General features: G+C 41.9%; 2 protein-coding genes across 2 annotated transcripts in view; one reads left to right on the top strand and one right to left on the bottom strand.

The window, feature by feature from the left end:
* The window catches only part of DNAH11 (dynein axonemal heavy chain 11), a 281712-nt gene extending 276944 nt beyond the window's left edge, over positions 1-4768 (top strand). Inside the window, 3 exon segments of the mRNA XM_059728936.1 lie at positions 393-505; positions 1642-1782; positions 4045-4768. Coding sequence (XP_059584919.1) covers positions 393-505; positions 1642-1782; positions 4045-4292 — 502 coding nt within the window. The 3' untranslated portion in view covers positions 4293-4768.
* The window catches only part of CDCA7L (cell division cycle associated 7 like), a 33533-nt gene continuing 22338 nt past the window's right edge, over positions 4531-15725 (bottom strand). Inside the window, exons 6-10 of the mRNA XM_014603141.3 lie at positions 13927-14112; positions 10838-10969; positions 9002-9151; positions 6181-6317; positions 4531-5592 (exon numbers count right to left, since the gene is read on the bottom strand). Coding sequence (XP_014458627.1) covers positions 5562-5592; positions 6181-6317; positions 9002-9151; positions 10838-10969; positions 13927-14112 — 636 coding nt within the window. The 3' untranslated portion in view covers positions 4531-5561. The remainder of the gene's footprint in view (positions 5593-6180; positions 6318-9001; positions 9152-10837; positions 10970-13926; positions 14113-15725) is intronic.

Raw genomic sequence — 15725 nt, 5'->3', positions numbered from 1 at the left:
AAAGCTTTGGCTAGGATGATCTAGTTGGGGATGGTCTGCATTGAGCAGGGGGTTGGACTAGATGACCTCCAGAGGGCCCTTCCAGCCCTAACTTTCTATGATTCTATGACCTGCCCCACCACTCAATCACCTGATCAGGGCACCAGGCTGGGACCTGCACTTGTAAAACTAGTGGCATTCTTGGACTTGTCTACATAAATAACCAAGCAAATCCCACTCTAGCCTTGCTCTTCCATGATACTTGAGACGCATCCCTTGTGGCTACAGCATCCCCATCCTTTCTTCCCATACAAAGACACTGCACACCTCAGCTGTTACAAAGTACTTCTGTCCTTGATCACAATTCCACTAAAACTAAGGTCCCTGTTTCCCTGCTTCTTCTTTTCGCTCAGGGTTAAAGACCTTCTCAAGCGCTATCGAGAACTTGATACCTGGATGCAAGATCTTGTGCTTCCAGCAGTGGTGTGGCTGTCTGGGTTCTTTAATCCCCAGTCCTTTTTGACTGGTAAGTAGTAAGGGCAGATACCCCCACAAGGGAGCAGTGCTGGGGGAGTTGCTTCAGCTCCAAATTAAAGCTTTGGAAAAAAAATTACATTTAGTTTTACATGTTTTCAACATAATCATGCCTTCTGGGGGTTTGCAGTACTGATGCCATGTTATACTACTGCATGAAAAGGGATTAAGGAAATTTGCTTAAAGCAGTCCTATCTATTTTAAACTACAGAACACACATGCAAAAAAAGTAAAGAAATAACAAAATAAAAATGAAAAACTAAGATACTGAAATTTCTCATGTTTAACCATCTTGTGCAAAAATAAGATACCATATGATTTTGATTTGACACTGTTGCTTGAAAAATTGTTGCCAACCTTGTTTTAGGCTGTCAATGCCACCCATGCAAGTTGTTCAATTTTTAAAAACCCTTAAACATTTATGAAGTAGTTCTTCCCCATGCAGTGAGGCTTCTAAAGACTGAAACTTGGAAGTGGAGGAAAATTATGAACAGCCTCTTTCCGTCTCTTGTTATATTAAAATCTGGTGGCAAGAAGATATAAAAGAAATGCTACATTTAGAAACTTATACCTGCTAAAAGAAGTCTTATATTTGAACTGCTCATTTAGTCCTAGGTTTCCTATTCCATGTGTTTTAACCTGCACATTCCTTCCTTAATGTACTATTTTGCCTCACATCTGTTACTTTGTAAAATACTGTCACTAGTGTACAAAAAAGAAACAAGTTTGTCTAGACCAGGGGTAGGCAATGTTTTTAGGCAGAGTACCAAAAACGCCCGCAACTTCAACTTATAAGATGTTGGCGTGCTAGAGTGAATGGAGGGGGAGCCACAAGGAGCCCAATCCTTGTTGTGGCAGTGCAGCCCTGGCTCTTCCCCAGCTGTCTGCATGCCAAGCAAAATGCTCTGGCACCCATGCTGGGGGTTGCCCATCCCTGATTCAGACCACACTGCCTTCATTTGTTTTTAAAAGTTCAAATGCAGTTTTTCCAATGGATTTCTTGTGATTCGTTTCAATGAAATGACTGAAAGTTATGATCCATGTTCATTTTGGCTATGACATACCTGAGAAGAGTAACATTAAAATGACTTGCCTGCAGTGAATTAATCAAAAAAAAAATAATTTCAGCTGTTATGCAGAGCATGGCCCGCAAGAACAACTGGCCTTTGGATAAGATGTGCCTTACTGTAGATGTTACCAAAAAGAACAAAGATGATTATGGCCACCCACCAAGAGAAGGAGCATATATTTGTGGACTTTTTATGGAGGGTAAGAAGCCTGTTCTTAAGTCGCTTGATATCAGAGCCATTAGTTACCCCCTTGGAGAAATTGTGGATGTCAGGTAAAGTCCCAGATGACTGGAAAAGGGTAATAATAGTGCCCATCTTTAAGAAAGGTAAGGAGGATCCACAGATTTGCAGACCAGTCTGTCTGACCTCAGTAAAGATCATGGAGAAGGTCCTTAAGGAATCTAGTTTGAAGCAGCAAGGTGATCAGGAGCAGCCAGCATGCATTCACCAAGAGCAAGTCATGCCTGACCAACCTGAGTTTCCTTTATGACAGGTGATGAGAGGAGAGCAGTGGATGCAACAGACTTTGATTTTTATCAAGGCGGTATTACAGTCTTCCAGCATTCTCATTAATAAACTAAGGAAACAGAGACTAGGTGAAAGTACTGCAAGGTGGATACATAACTGGTGGTGGTAGCAGTTTGTGAAAATACACTGAAGGGATCCAAGGAAGAGGCTGAGTAGTTCAGTTATTTGAGGAGCTACTTCAAGTGCCCTCAGTTGGATCAATAACTCTACTCTGCACCTCCATGAAGCAGAACAGACTTCTAGGTAATCACAGTCAGCATTACAGTAGACTTTTAAATGGTCTTAGATTTGGCAGAGCTTAATGCTGGGTCAGCGGTAGATAGAGTGCATCAACCACTGTCTGTGCTTAAGACACCAAGACACTGAACCTCCACATACAGAAATAAGGTAATTTGGATGGGTTGAGAGAAGATGAGTAGTAGCATTAATCAGAAGGCAAGGTAACATAAGCTAGAAGTCATTTCCTTTGTGTGGCTAAAAATAGCAGGCTTCCAGTTATCCACTTGGCTATTTTTTGGCCCTCACATAAGCTTGTGCATTCAAACGGAACATGTGCTGTAAGGCTGTGCACTGGCCAGGCACATATGCAGTTAAGTGCAAGTCCTGGAAAATTACATGTTGGGGGCCAAAAAGCCGCCCCCTACCATTTTCCAGACGTGTCTTTGACACAGGCAAAAATGGATCCATGTACAGTTGGGTATATACCCAACTGTATACAACCCATTGTGCCCCATCTACATGTGCACTTTCAGACACCAATACTGCAGCAGTAATAGAACTGCTACCTGTCAGTGGCATTTATGCAGCTAAAAAGCTGCTATTTAGCTTTACAACAGTAATCAGAACTCGCAGTGTCGATGTGCTTCCTGGGCAAATGGACAGTGTGATTAAATGAGAAGTCTTTAGATGAAGAGATTTCTAATGCAGACCTTCACCCTGGTAAAAGGACTCAAACTGTACATGTGCTTTGTGCACGCACCAAGAACCAGTGCTGCTAAGTTTTTTTAGAAAAATATTAAGGGTCTGTAAATTTGACATATTACACCTATTTCACTGCTTTTTGGACCTAAACTTCTGTGCTGACGAGCATGTTCACCACCCATTGAGGTCTATCCTATCTGAGACTTCTCAGCACCAGGCATGAATCTGGCTTTTCTGTTCTAAACACCTGCCACAGCAGGTGTTCTCTGAGTGTAGCTAATTGAGATTAAACCAGGTGGAGCATTGATATTTGCAACCTCCACTAAGGAAAAATCTACCTAAGCTTTGTCTCCACTACAATACTACAGAGATAACAAGCTGTAGTTAAGTTGTCTTGCTCCACAAATACACACCTTTTGAGCTGTGAAGACAAAGCCTTTCACTATGCTTTAGCTCCATTTTAAGTCTATAGCTCCCACAAAAGTTACACTTGTTGCAAACTGACATAACTCTTCAAACCTTGTTAGTGTCAGAAGTCTACACTTACAGCACCAGAGGCCACATTACAGCACCAAATTTCAACTAAAAGCACTAAACAACAGCCACTTCATTTATTAAAAGCTGTGCTACTGGAAGGACAGGCCCAAAACACAGCATTCTATCTTGTATGTCAATAGGAAGGCTCAAGATAGCGCTGGATGATGATAAATGCAAGATATACTGGCACAGAGAAGTGCTAGGACATGTCCCACCACTTCTGCTTACTCTAGTTCCTACACTGCAAGTACCATAGGCAAGGCATGTCTCAGCACTGTTGCTGCCTTGTGCCATAGATTTAACACAAATCCCACCTGTAGCACAGAAGGGGTAAGCTGCATGGTAGGATGTAGTAGGTCACACCTGAACTTTGCCTATCTTAGCTTTGTTCTTTGGTATTCCTGAGGATATAGTAGTCTACTACTAGTTGTGTACATTGTGTGCTGCTAAACTGTTTGTGCATATTTTGTTACAGGAGCCAGGTGGGATACCCAGTCAGGGGTCATAGCTGAAGCCCAGCTCAAGGATCTGACTCCAGCAATGCCAGTCATCTTTGTAAGAGCTATACCAATGGATCAGCAGGAAACCAGAAACATATATGAATGTCCCATATATAAAACTAAAAACCGAGGCTCCACATATGTTTGGACATTTAACCTGAGGAGCAAGGAAAAGTCAGCCAAGTGGGTGCTGGCAGGAGTAGCCTTACTCTTGGCAGTTTAATACGGAGCCTCTGGTAACAGCTGCTCTTACAGCCTTACAATCAGACAGATATCGCGTTAATTTCACTATGTTTATAGTACATCCTACGTATCGCACCATGCTGTACAGCATATTATACAACAACCCCCTTCTATATCATGTGTGCATGTTTCTTCACCTAATAGATTGACGTGTGTTGACTGACATTATTCCCCATATATATAGGTTAGCCATGTTACATTACCAAGCCTCAAAACTCTTAGCAGTTTTAACTGTCAGCATTCCTCACTGACTAATTCTTTATTCTCTCTACATAGAAAAAATACAATATCTTACACAAATTTTAACATAAATCCAAGTTTGCAATAAAAGCATTTTTTAAACATTGTCTGAAAAGCCTGCTCTTACCTAATCAGATATGCTGTCTCATACATATCAAAATAGTATCCAAAAAGAGTTATTATAAAAGATTAAAAACTTTGCAATGTAAAATTAAACCATCTAATATTGTTCTAAAGCAGCTGGCTCAGAAAGCAGGTGCATCATATAAAAAACCTGTAATTGGTGAGCATCACATCAAAGCCCCCCGGTGTCTGTCTTTTACCATGATGGGTTTGTCTGTTTGTACCCTTTCCATTAAAAAAATATTTTAGTGGAAGGATGCATGTTCATTCCAGCCAAAGCTGATGGAACTGCATTGAAACTAAGGAAACGGATACCTTTTTTACAAACCCCATGCTTGCCCACAAACTGGATGACTAAGCATGCAGTTACTTGATCTGCTCATGCCCAGTAGGGAAGGCTTCAGAAAACTTACGCCTGTTGTCAGGTCATTGGTGGGGGGGAGAACCCTTGTGTGTCCTTGGATAGATTATATAAACATACCCCATGCAAACTGGAGTTGACAATGATTTTATATAAATAAAAATATTGCTTTGACCAAAATATTAAGATCCAAATTTGTAAGACTCTTTATGCTTACACAATTCCCTACTGTTGTGTTTTCAGAAATACTGCAGAACCACCCATACATGTTTTAAGAGCGCTGTTCCACTTTAGATACAGGTGTTTATGCACAAAAAGAATGTAATTTACATAGATTCCTTTAACCAAGATATTTTTGGAGAGATCTTTGATTGAGATCAATCAATTAAAAAAAATCCTACAACAGAAATGTTATGCTATATTCTACAATTCTATCTTGTATAAATTTTTAAACCTTGAACTAATTATTTTGAAGTAAATGTCTGTCTACAAGTTATCCAGGTCAGGCAGCTATGTTCAGCATCCTCATTCATCTTCAGCAAGTTGCTTTTGTAAACTGGAAAAAAGATGGAAAAAACATTACATCTTAAGAGGATCTAAGACTTCTCCCTTAAACCAGAAGCTTCTCTTTCAAATGGTCACTAACAACTGTTTTCAGAGCCCATTTAACAAAAGCAAACATCTAACAACAAGCTACTTTTTTTCAATATAAAACAGTGGCTGTTTTTAAGTTGTATTATTTGTTTGCCCAGTGAATGTGACTCACTTCAAAAATGTTTCCATCAATCTCTATAGGTCTATATCTTCCACATTCTGAAAAATCACTGCTTTTAAGGTTTAGTTAGTTTTAAATTCCTGTGACTGATTTTGAATTTGGTTTAAGCTGCACACAGTAATGACTAGTGACCTTCCCCAGCTACACTAAGGTAAAAACTACCTATGCCGTCTCTATACTATTATCTTAAAATGAGATACTTAAGTTAACTATTTACTTTGACTTCTGATTGAGTTGATTCAATATGAGAAGTGAATGAAGTCCACTAGCTGAAATGACAGAGAGGATGTTCTGAGATACCCTAATTAAAGCTCATGCAGCACACTGAATTGTAGCTCAGCTCTACAGCAACCACAACATTCCTCTTACCTTTCAAGATATTCTTTAACATTGTCATAGCCATAAAATTTTGCTAAGTGGATAAGCATTCCTGTGGCACAGCGGCCATCACGCTTGCGGCAGTAACTGCAATTACACACACCGCGACAAGGAGGACAAATCCAATCCTGAATTAGAGAAGAAAAGAAAAAGGCATAGTTATTAGAGGAAACTCAGGACCAAACCTATAAGTCTTCCTCCTACTGCCTTTAAACAGAAAGCAGTACCATATGTCCAGCAATGCATTTTATGGGACTATATTTTATTTCAGCAACATTCTACCAATGCATCTCGAGCAAGACCCAGGATGTCATCCTTCCACTGTACTCGGCCTTGGTGAGGCCGCAACTGGAGTACTGCATCCAATTCTGGGCTCCACAATTTAGGAAGGATGTGGAGAAGCTTGAAAGAGTCCAGAGGAGAGCCACGTGCATGATCAGAGGGCATGAGAACAGGCCTTATGAAGAGAGGCTGTGAGCTATGCGACTCTTCAGCCTGGAGAAGTGCAGGCTCAGGGGTGACTTGGTGGCAGCCTATAAGTACATAAGGGGTGTGCACCAGGATCTGGGGGAACACTTGTTCACCAGAGCACCCCAAGGGATGACAAGGTCCAGTTATCACAAACTCCTGCAAGACCTTTTTAGGCTAGACATAAGGAAAAACTTCCTTTACTGTCCAAGTCCCCAAGGCCTGGCACAAACTCTCCCCAGAGGTGGTGGCAAACACCTGCTCTGGACTCTTTCAAGAAACATTTGGACATTTATCTTGCTGGGATCCTTCTGACCCTAGCTGACTTCCTGCCCTTTGGGCAGGGGGTTGGACCCAAAGATCTTACAAGGTCCCTTCCAGCCATAATGTATATGAATCTATGAAATACTGATGACTAATGCCAACTAACCAGTCTTCAAGGTGCTCAGAAGATCTGCAGAAACACACTCTTCTGTCTAGTTGATTCTTTGTCTTGCAAAACATGAAATGCTAAGGATAACTTCCTCAAAATCAGCTTAAATTCTAGCAGTATTCATGTCTCTGACAAAAAAGGGGTACGACAGGAAAGCGGACCCTTCTGTTCCAGGACTGTATACACCTGGGTGACTAAGAACCTTATAGCATTAAGATTCTGCGTTAAGGTTGCTTGTCTCAAGATATAAGGCTGGGCCAAGGAACTCCAACTCAAACGTAAAGAAATGGAGTGTCCAAGCCAGAGAACTAGGACAGAAGGTCTAAGATTTGCATTTTATTCTTTAAACTTACTGCTAAAACACAAGTACCAGGAAGGGATGGGTGTGTACACTAACTTAGAGGCTGTGTAATCTGTTGTAAAAGCCATGTGAAACATGCAGTTAGATCTAAACCAATAAAAAGAAACATTTAAAACTAAGCATAGTTAAGCAGGGTTCAGAGGAAGAGAAATTATCTGGTGGCAGCAACATGTGACAATAGAAATTGGGTTACACAGGAGTAAACAAAGGTGGAGATACCTTGGGCATTTCTGCAGGGACAAGGGAGCACAGGGAACACAATGTCTGTAAAAGATGTACAGCTCGTGATAGCAGATGCAGGGTCTGAAAACCTGCTTCATACTGTACAGTAATTACTGCTCTGTCATGCTAGGAGGTAGAATCAATTAGCTCCAAATAGGAAGAAAGGTGTGCTTCTTCATGAGAGAAGGTTCCAAAGAGGCAAGCTCAGAGAGGAAGCTCAAGGTTAGATGTAGGTGTATTATGAGTCAGTCAGGGGGCTGGCTGGACCCAATGATCCCCCAAGAGGGAGAGGTTACAACTCTAAGGCCTTGTATATACAGCTTCTTTCCTGACCCTGGGTTTTCTGCTACCAACAAAATAAGCCCTGCCCACTCTCACACACCAGACAGTGACAAATAGCACAACAGCTAGCTTGGAAGTGGCTGTGTGTGCCCACCTCTCATCCATGTGCTCTAAGGCAAGCACACCCTGGGAACATGCACTCGGAGCAGCTCTGAGCCATCAAATCTGCCTAACTGCTTGCCTCTAGTCTGAAGATGATGGAGATGGCAATGGAAGAAGTAGGCAAGGCTTATATACAATCAGCAACAGGAAGTGAAGCCATATTAACACGCCTAAGGGCTAGATCTTTTTCTACCTACCAGGCACATTCTACCCTCTTGAATCCCTAAAACATTTTTACTTTTGTAATGTGCCTGAGACTTAAAGACTTAGTTACAAAAAAAACAAGGAAGACAATCTGCCCCTTATGCATCAATGATTCTTCAAGCAAGATGGAATACAATCACACTTAGATAGCTAAGTACCACTTAGACACCTAGTAGGTGCTGAGGACAGGATAGGGGCTCAGATCATTTATGGAAGGTAAAGAAAAAGGAAAAAGGTATACTACATAAGTTCTTGTGATTTTTTTTCCTTTTCTATGTTTAAGTTTAGTATATAAAACAAGGAGCCTTCCTTGTGGACCACAAAACATTTATGAGGGAGACAAAAAGACCACAAAAAAAATGAAAAGAATGAGAAAGAAAGAATGAGTCTATTTCATTAATCTTGGGAGAGCCTGATTTCCTTTATTCTAAGCTCTAGAGTAGTCCTCCCACTATCCAGTGGGCCTAAGAACAGATTAAAGGGCTCCAACCTAGACCCAAGCTCTTGTACTCACGTCCCTACTCCAACAAGGTCAGCATTAATCAATCATAACCACATCACTCAGGCTTTTATGTGGCAGAAAGCATGAATTTCATATTATCATAGGAATCAGAGATGAATGCACAGCAAACCTTAATCATTACACTATACTGTTTTAAACCAAAGAACCAAATACCTACTGGATTCAGAAGTGCCGATTTCACATCTTCACCATACCGATTTCGAAGACATGGTCCACAGAACTGTCCCCTTACACCGCCACAACCTTGATTACGACAGATTGTCTTCGTATCAATTGTCTTCTGTCGACACTGGTGACATGTACTACCCTGAAGTTAGAGAGGAGGGGGAAAGAGATGTATACAAATTCTGTGCATTCATCATGACATGCTGAACTTCCTGATGCCAGCTGCTGGAATTTCATAATAAATTTCTGTTAGCTGATAGTGGCACTTGAATTTTCTCCAGACCTGGAACCAAAGGTGACTAGATCAATAAAAGAACATTAGTAAAAACATAGCTTCCACTAGCATGATTATTTATACAGTGCCTTGCTGAATGCTAGGTATCCTGCAAAAGAGACAGGCATGAACTCTGCCTAGAACTGCTTTGGAATCTTGTGTAGTATACCCCAATCCCACATCCTTGGCAAAGCCTAGAAACCTTCAGATGCATTTACAAAGGAATTCCAGTTCAGGTCTTCATAGCATATAAGTTATTCTTTATAAGAGAGAGGGCAGGACAGACAGCTCCTTGCACCTCAGTCCTGCAAGTGTACACACACACACCCCGCAACCCCCTGCTCTTCTAGTCTTTCTTCCAGCCTCCTTTTCCTTCTCCCCATTAAGCTATGTGGGGCTTCAAGAGCTACTCAAAGAAACAAAACGATCATAGAAAAGCTTCTCCTACTGGCCATCTGCTGTGACTGTAGGCATCTCCAAAAGCAAACAGCAAAACGCTTGAAGCATTGATCTGCTGCCTACTTAGCACAACTCCATTTTAAAAACTAACTTTTGTCTTTTATAGTTGCTATGTGTGCTATTTCTTTTTAATGTATTTATATATTTAGTCGTAACTGTTGGAGCTGACACCGGGGCTTGGGGATAAAAGCCAAGAAAAAGAACCGTTTAATCTTGAATATCATTCACATCTACACTCACCTAACATTAATAATTATATTCATGAAAATTCTTTAAAATGTAATGTTATTTTTTCACAATAAGTTAACTAATTTGCAGGGGTTTTTTAAAGAGCATAAGTATCTAACCTATGGAAAATTAAAGTCTCTGTCTGCTTTTCTACTAAAATAATGCTTAAAATATTTGGCCATTATTTGAAAATATTTGGTATTATTTAACCGGTCAATTAACCAAACATTTTTTTGAGCTAACCCTAGCACAGACACTTATAAAGTAGTCTGCATTCTGGAAAGGTGAACTGTAGGCATTCATTAAATTTCATAGAAACATAGAAGTAGAAGGGGCCTCCTAGGCCATTGAGTGCAATCCCAATTTCCCTTTGAATGACCCTCTCTACTCCAGGTTTCAGTACTCCTCTCAAGTAACATAAATTACCATGAAGTGCTATTAAGTTGGAATGGAAGGCTAATGGGATCTGGAATCTTTTGTTTCTACTTACTAGGTCTCAATGAGCCCAGATCATTCATGGCAATGTCAATTACCATGTAACAGCTCTGCAGTAAAAAAATGATTCGGTGGTCTAAGCAGCAAAACGCCCCTATCACAACTGCACCTCTGCTTGCAGAAAACAAGCAATGGGAGACTGCTTGACCTTTTCTCTTCAGAGGGGATTTCTCTAACCTGAGGACGAAGCACAGTGTCACTGCAGGGTGAAGCAACTTTCACACTGTATCCATGAAGTAGATAAAATACAGGACTTCAGTCTCCTGAACTCTTGATTTCATTTACCTTAAATGAGTCCTAAACTCACTTTGTAAAATAAAAATATTTACCTCACCACACTTTAAGAAGTTAAAAGTAAAAGTAGGCACGTACCAGGACTTTATCATAGATTTTATCTTTAACTGTAATTGCGATATTCTCCAAGTCCTCTTCAGTAATATCTTCGACAGGACGGTAAGAGGAATATTTAGACGACCTCCTTCTTTTATGCGCTCCACAACCACCCTATAAAACAAACCATCTCACTACTTTTTGTCCTGTAACAGAAGTGTTTTTAATTCTAGGGATTAGACAGGCAATCCAGAAGGGCCTGATTGTAGAAATATTCAGCATCCCTTCCACCCAACCACTCCATCTGCCTCCACATTCTACTCTTCCTCATGCCTTGAAGGACATCTGCTTCCAGCCAGGACTCTTCTTCTGTTCTCAATTTTTCCTCTTCTCCTCTGCTCAGTTTTTCACACACGTCAAACCTACTGCCTACCTGCTTCCTCTTCCCTCTTTCCCCAAGGATCCACTGAAATCTCCACAGCTAAACACAGTCTCTCCTCTTCCCCTCCTTAAATCATCCCTAAGAAATATTCCTTCTCATCCAGGTTATCTTTTCATTACTTTTATTTGTGTTCCTGGTGAAATTCTGCTCTGCCTCTCTGAAGAGGGAAGAAGGGAGAGGAAATGACTATCTGCATTCTGGCTCCTCTGCCCCTACAGCTATCCAAGTGCAGCTAGGTAAGCAGAGCCCCCTAGTGGAGATGCAACATTTTTCAGCTGCTTTAGCTATAATACCTGGAGCAGCACAAGTTGACAGCTGCGTCCAGATGAGGGATTTTGTCAGCACAGCCAGACTGGTTAAGGAACATTATTATTTCACATTCACTGCCAACAAAATTGTGCAGCAGAAACCAAGCTTTAGTAATACCCTTTCCACCCCTCTAAATCTTCACATCTCCTCACATCCTCCTTTTTAACTTTGACACCAGATTCTTCTTTTCTCTCTCCTGGCAACCTCCTTGCTTCCTTCCTCTTTCACACTGATGCCCTTTGTCCACCAGGTTTCTTAGCCTCTACACTCACATCCCCTTGTAGGTCCTTCACACGTGGATCAATTCTGCCACCTAAAATTCCCCCTCCCCCATTTGATTTAGAGCTCTTCCCTCTCCAGTTTCTCCATAGCTGAGTTCCCTCTGCAATCATCTCTACTTCCACTTTTGCCCCCCCTTTTTTTAAGCCATGACCTCATATCAATGTGACCATGGCTGCTCTGCTACATTCAGGATGCCCTCCCCCTTCACTGTTGTTTAATCCTCCCTTTCCCCCTCCCCCCGCAGCCCAAATCTATTCTCTTCCACTGTTGATTCTTTTGCCCTGCTCAACTGAAAAACATCCTTCATGAGATTTCAACCCCAATTCACCCCCAAATCCTGTTCTTCCTCTCCTGCTTCACTGACCACATGAAGAGCACCATCTCTACATTGATTTCCCCTGTGAAAATACATTCTTTCCTCATTCAGGTCGGTCATATTCCTCATCTAGCAGTACTACTCTCTCCACCATTGCTGCTACTGTGACTATAATGTAGTGGCACCTCAAAAGTCAACCAAGGACTGGTGCCTAACTGTGCTTAGACATCATAAAAATATTACATGAGAATCCTCACCTCAGAGCTTAGAATTTAGTATAAGACAGGACATAAGTGACTATGACAAGCAAAAAAAAGAGTAGGGAGGATAAAAGGTGAATGAACCAAAATAGGCTCAGTTGGCTCCAAAACCACATAACTGGGAGGAATCAACTCATCAGTATTCACATGATATGCCACGCCAGTGATAACTTAGATTCTTTTGGGTAGATGTCCTATCAGGGATTGGTACTGAGGTGGGATTTAACAGGATTCAATCCTTACCTCCTGTTGCTTATTCGCAAAACAACTACTTCCTGAAATCTCTTCCCTGCCTTCTCCACTCAGGTTCTTCATTTAAAGCAAAGCCATCAAAGCTATATCCCATGGGCTGGATCCAATTTAAGGCCAATCATCTGGCCCACAGCACTACTTGTGGTCTCAGACCACTCCACATGCTGCATGCAGCACGAACTGGCCCCAGCCCCACAGGCTGCACATGATTTGGGGGCTGGCATATGCACTGCACATAGCACGAGCTAGTCCAGGACGTACGCTGCATGTGATGGTTGTGCCAGACCAACCTTACATGTTGAATCTGAGGTTGGGCTGGATTGATCCCAGAGGCCAGCCCCACATGCCAGATACAGTTTGCAGGGCCAGTCTAGTGCAGGCACCACATGCAGAATACTCCCTGGACCAGCCCCATATACTGCGTGCTGTATGGCACTGGGGCTGTCATGCACAGCATGTAGAGCCAGACTGTGACTCATACTGCACGTGGCATGAGGTGCTCACACTAGGCAGACCCTGCATGCTGGATCTGAGATTGGTCTGGGTCAGGCCCACATACCCCATGTGCCAGATCCAGCATGCAAACTCAATCTGGCACAGGCACCACATGCAGCATGCTCCCTGGACCCACTCCACCCACCACATGCACAGCTGTTGCCAGTGCAAGCTGCAAGCAGTACCCAGCACACTGCAAGCAGCACTCAGGTTTGGTCCAGTTCATGCACTGGATGCAGTGCCCACTGGATCAGCCCTGCCTGCTGGATCCAACCCACAGGCTGGCCTCATGTCCCTTATCTGACCCACGGAGCCGGATAAGTTTGACGCCCTTGATTTGCAGGTCAACATCTGCCTCTATTTTCCCTCCATTACCATCATCATTCTAGTATTCTTCTGCCCTCCTTCCAGTCACCAGAAACAAAGGTGCTCACCTCTTCTGCAGCTGCTCCCAGAACCCCTACCTGCCCATCTCCTTGCAACCTCTCACCCACTTGTCCCTCTACTTCGCGCAGGTATCAGCAACCTACAGCCTGCGGGCTAGAACTGGCCTCCAAATAGGTCTGATTTGTCACGGGGGAAAAATCGGTGGCACAGAACTGCCCTGCACCAGCCATCCCCCCCACAGGGCAAGATAGAATGGATAATGTATAAATTATCCGGGCTGTCATTTCTAATTTCCAGCTAACTGTTCCTAAATCACTGTTGCACCAAGTTATTTAAGCACAGACTCAAATAACGAAGGGTTAGGAAATAAAGAAAATCTGGCAAATACCCCACTCAGTCTCCTCTTTAGGAGGTTTTGCTGTCTATAACTACGGAAGTGTTCTGCAAATCTAGCAGCAGATACTGTAAAGTTTTCCAAGGCAAATTTATCTGGAGGACGAGCATTTCTGGTTGGATTTGTACGACGCTGTATCTGGCCTTCAGAAAATGTCCTCCTGGGGGTTTTCTTCTGTTTCTAGACAAAAGAAAATGTTTCCATTAGAAACTTTTGCTCATTTTGTTTACCATAGTGTCTTGCATGCCATACACCCCCAAATAAAATGTGTACTTTCTTTTAAGATGGCAGAATGTAGGAAAAATATGTTTCTTGCATCACAGTCTAGAGCTGTCTTTTATGGATAGGTAGTGTTGCAAAATGGCTGAAAGCTTCTTCCTGGGACAGCAAGCAAGACCAAGAGGGATGGATTCCACTGTTAACCCTTTCACAGCCACTCTCAAATTGGCAACAGCTTTTGGCTGCTCGTTTGGCATTTCAGTTGCAAACTGTTGCCAATTTGAGAGTGGCTGTGAAAAGGTTACCACTGGACTTCATTCCTCTTGTCTGCTGCCCTAGAGAAGCTGGCAGCTATCTTGCAACCCAACTCCTCCATGCTTCTATTCCAGCAAAGAAAAATCAGCTTTTCTGCTTAAGACACACATACCAATTTTGAAGGGCTGATTTCTGGGGAAAAGGTGTGTGTGATATGCAATTCAGTTTATGCCTAGGGGTGGAAAAATATGGCAGATCCATACGGTCTATGACCCTTGTCTAATTCTTATTGGGTGGACTTCTTCCACCATTCATTTTTTGTCCTTTCAGACATGCATTAGAACTAATCTTGCAGCTTCCTTTAAACACACTTCATAGCTTCCACTACAAACCATACTTTCCTGTTTCTTTAAGAAGGACCCAGATTCTACATCCCACTGAAAACTGAAATTCTTTATGAATTATATCCCAGGAAACCACATTGTCATTTATGGGGTTTCATGGAGTATACGGTAGAGCAGAAGTAGTGGCCCACTGTTCTCCAACATTTCAAGACCCTTACTCACTTTGGTCTTTCCACATCCAGCACAGCTCATTCAAGGAGTAACCCATGCTTCAAAGCTAAAAGAATATATTGACATACTGGTAGATACTGTTCAGTAAACAGCACTAACAGATGAACTGGTCACATTTCTGCATTCCCAGAAGATACAAGTTACCATCTCCATGCCAACGCATCTAATACACACACAAAAGATTTGCATGTGTTCAGCTACCATGAAATCATCCACAGGAGACCATCTGAGAAATATGATACCATGATTTGGTAGGGGATCGCTCAAAATGGTGGAATTTGTTATAATCTATAATCAGTATTTTAAAAAAATGAAAAATGAGTGGACACATGCAAGAAAATGGGGAGACAACAGCATAACAGCAGGCATACCCGAAAGGTTTTGTTCCAGATAAAAATACTAAATACATATAATAGACTAGACTCAAGAAACTTATTGAAGTTAATTTAATACATTTGAATAAATGCTTGAAGTGCAAACTAAACAACTTTTCATATATATATATTTTTTTTTTTACAATTCAGCCTCAGTCTTAAATGATGCAATTATCACAAGAACATTTTTACAAGGGCTTCCCAAAGCCATGGAAATGGGTACACAGTCCTTCCCATGAATATGCTCATTTTGAATATGTGCAAATTACCCACAGGTATCTCAGAGAATTAGAAATTCTCTGCTGGTAGCCAGAAAGTATCATCACTTGACACTAAGGGCATAAAATCATTGTGCTATTACGTGGGACTG

Source organism: Alligator mississippiensis, chromosome 5 (genome assembly GCF_030867095.1).
Source record: "Alligator mississippiensis isolate rAllMis1 chromosome 5, rAllMis1, whole genome shotgun sequence".
NCBI classification, from domain to species: Eukaryota; Metazoa; Chordata; order Crocodylia; family Alligatoridae; genus Alligator; species Alligator mississippiensis.
Note: the sequence above shows the minus strand (reverse complement) of the source record. Positions and strands in the feature narration are given on the sequence as shown.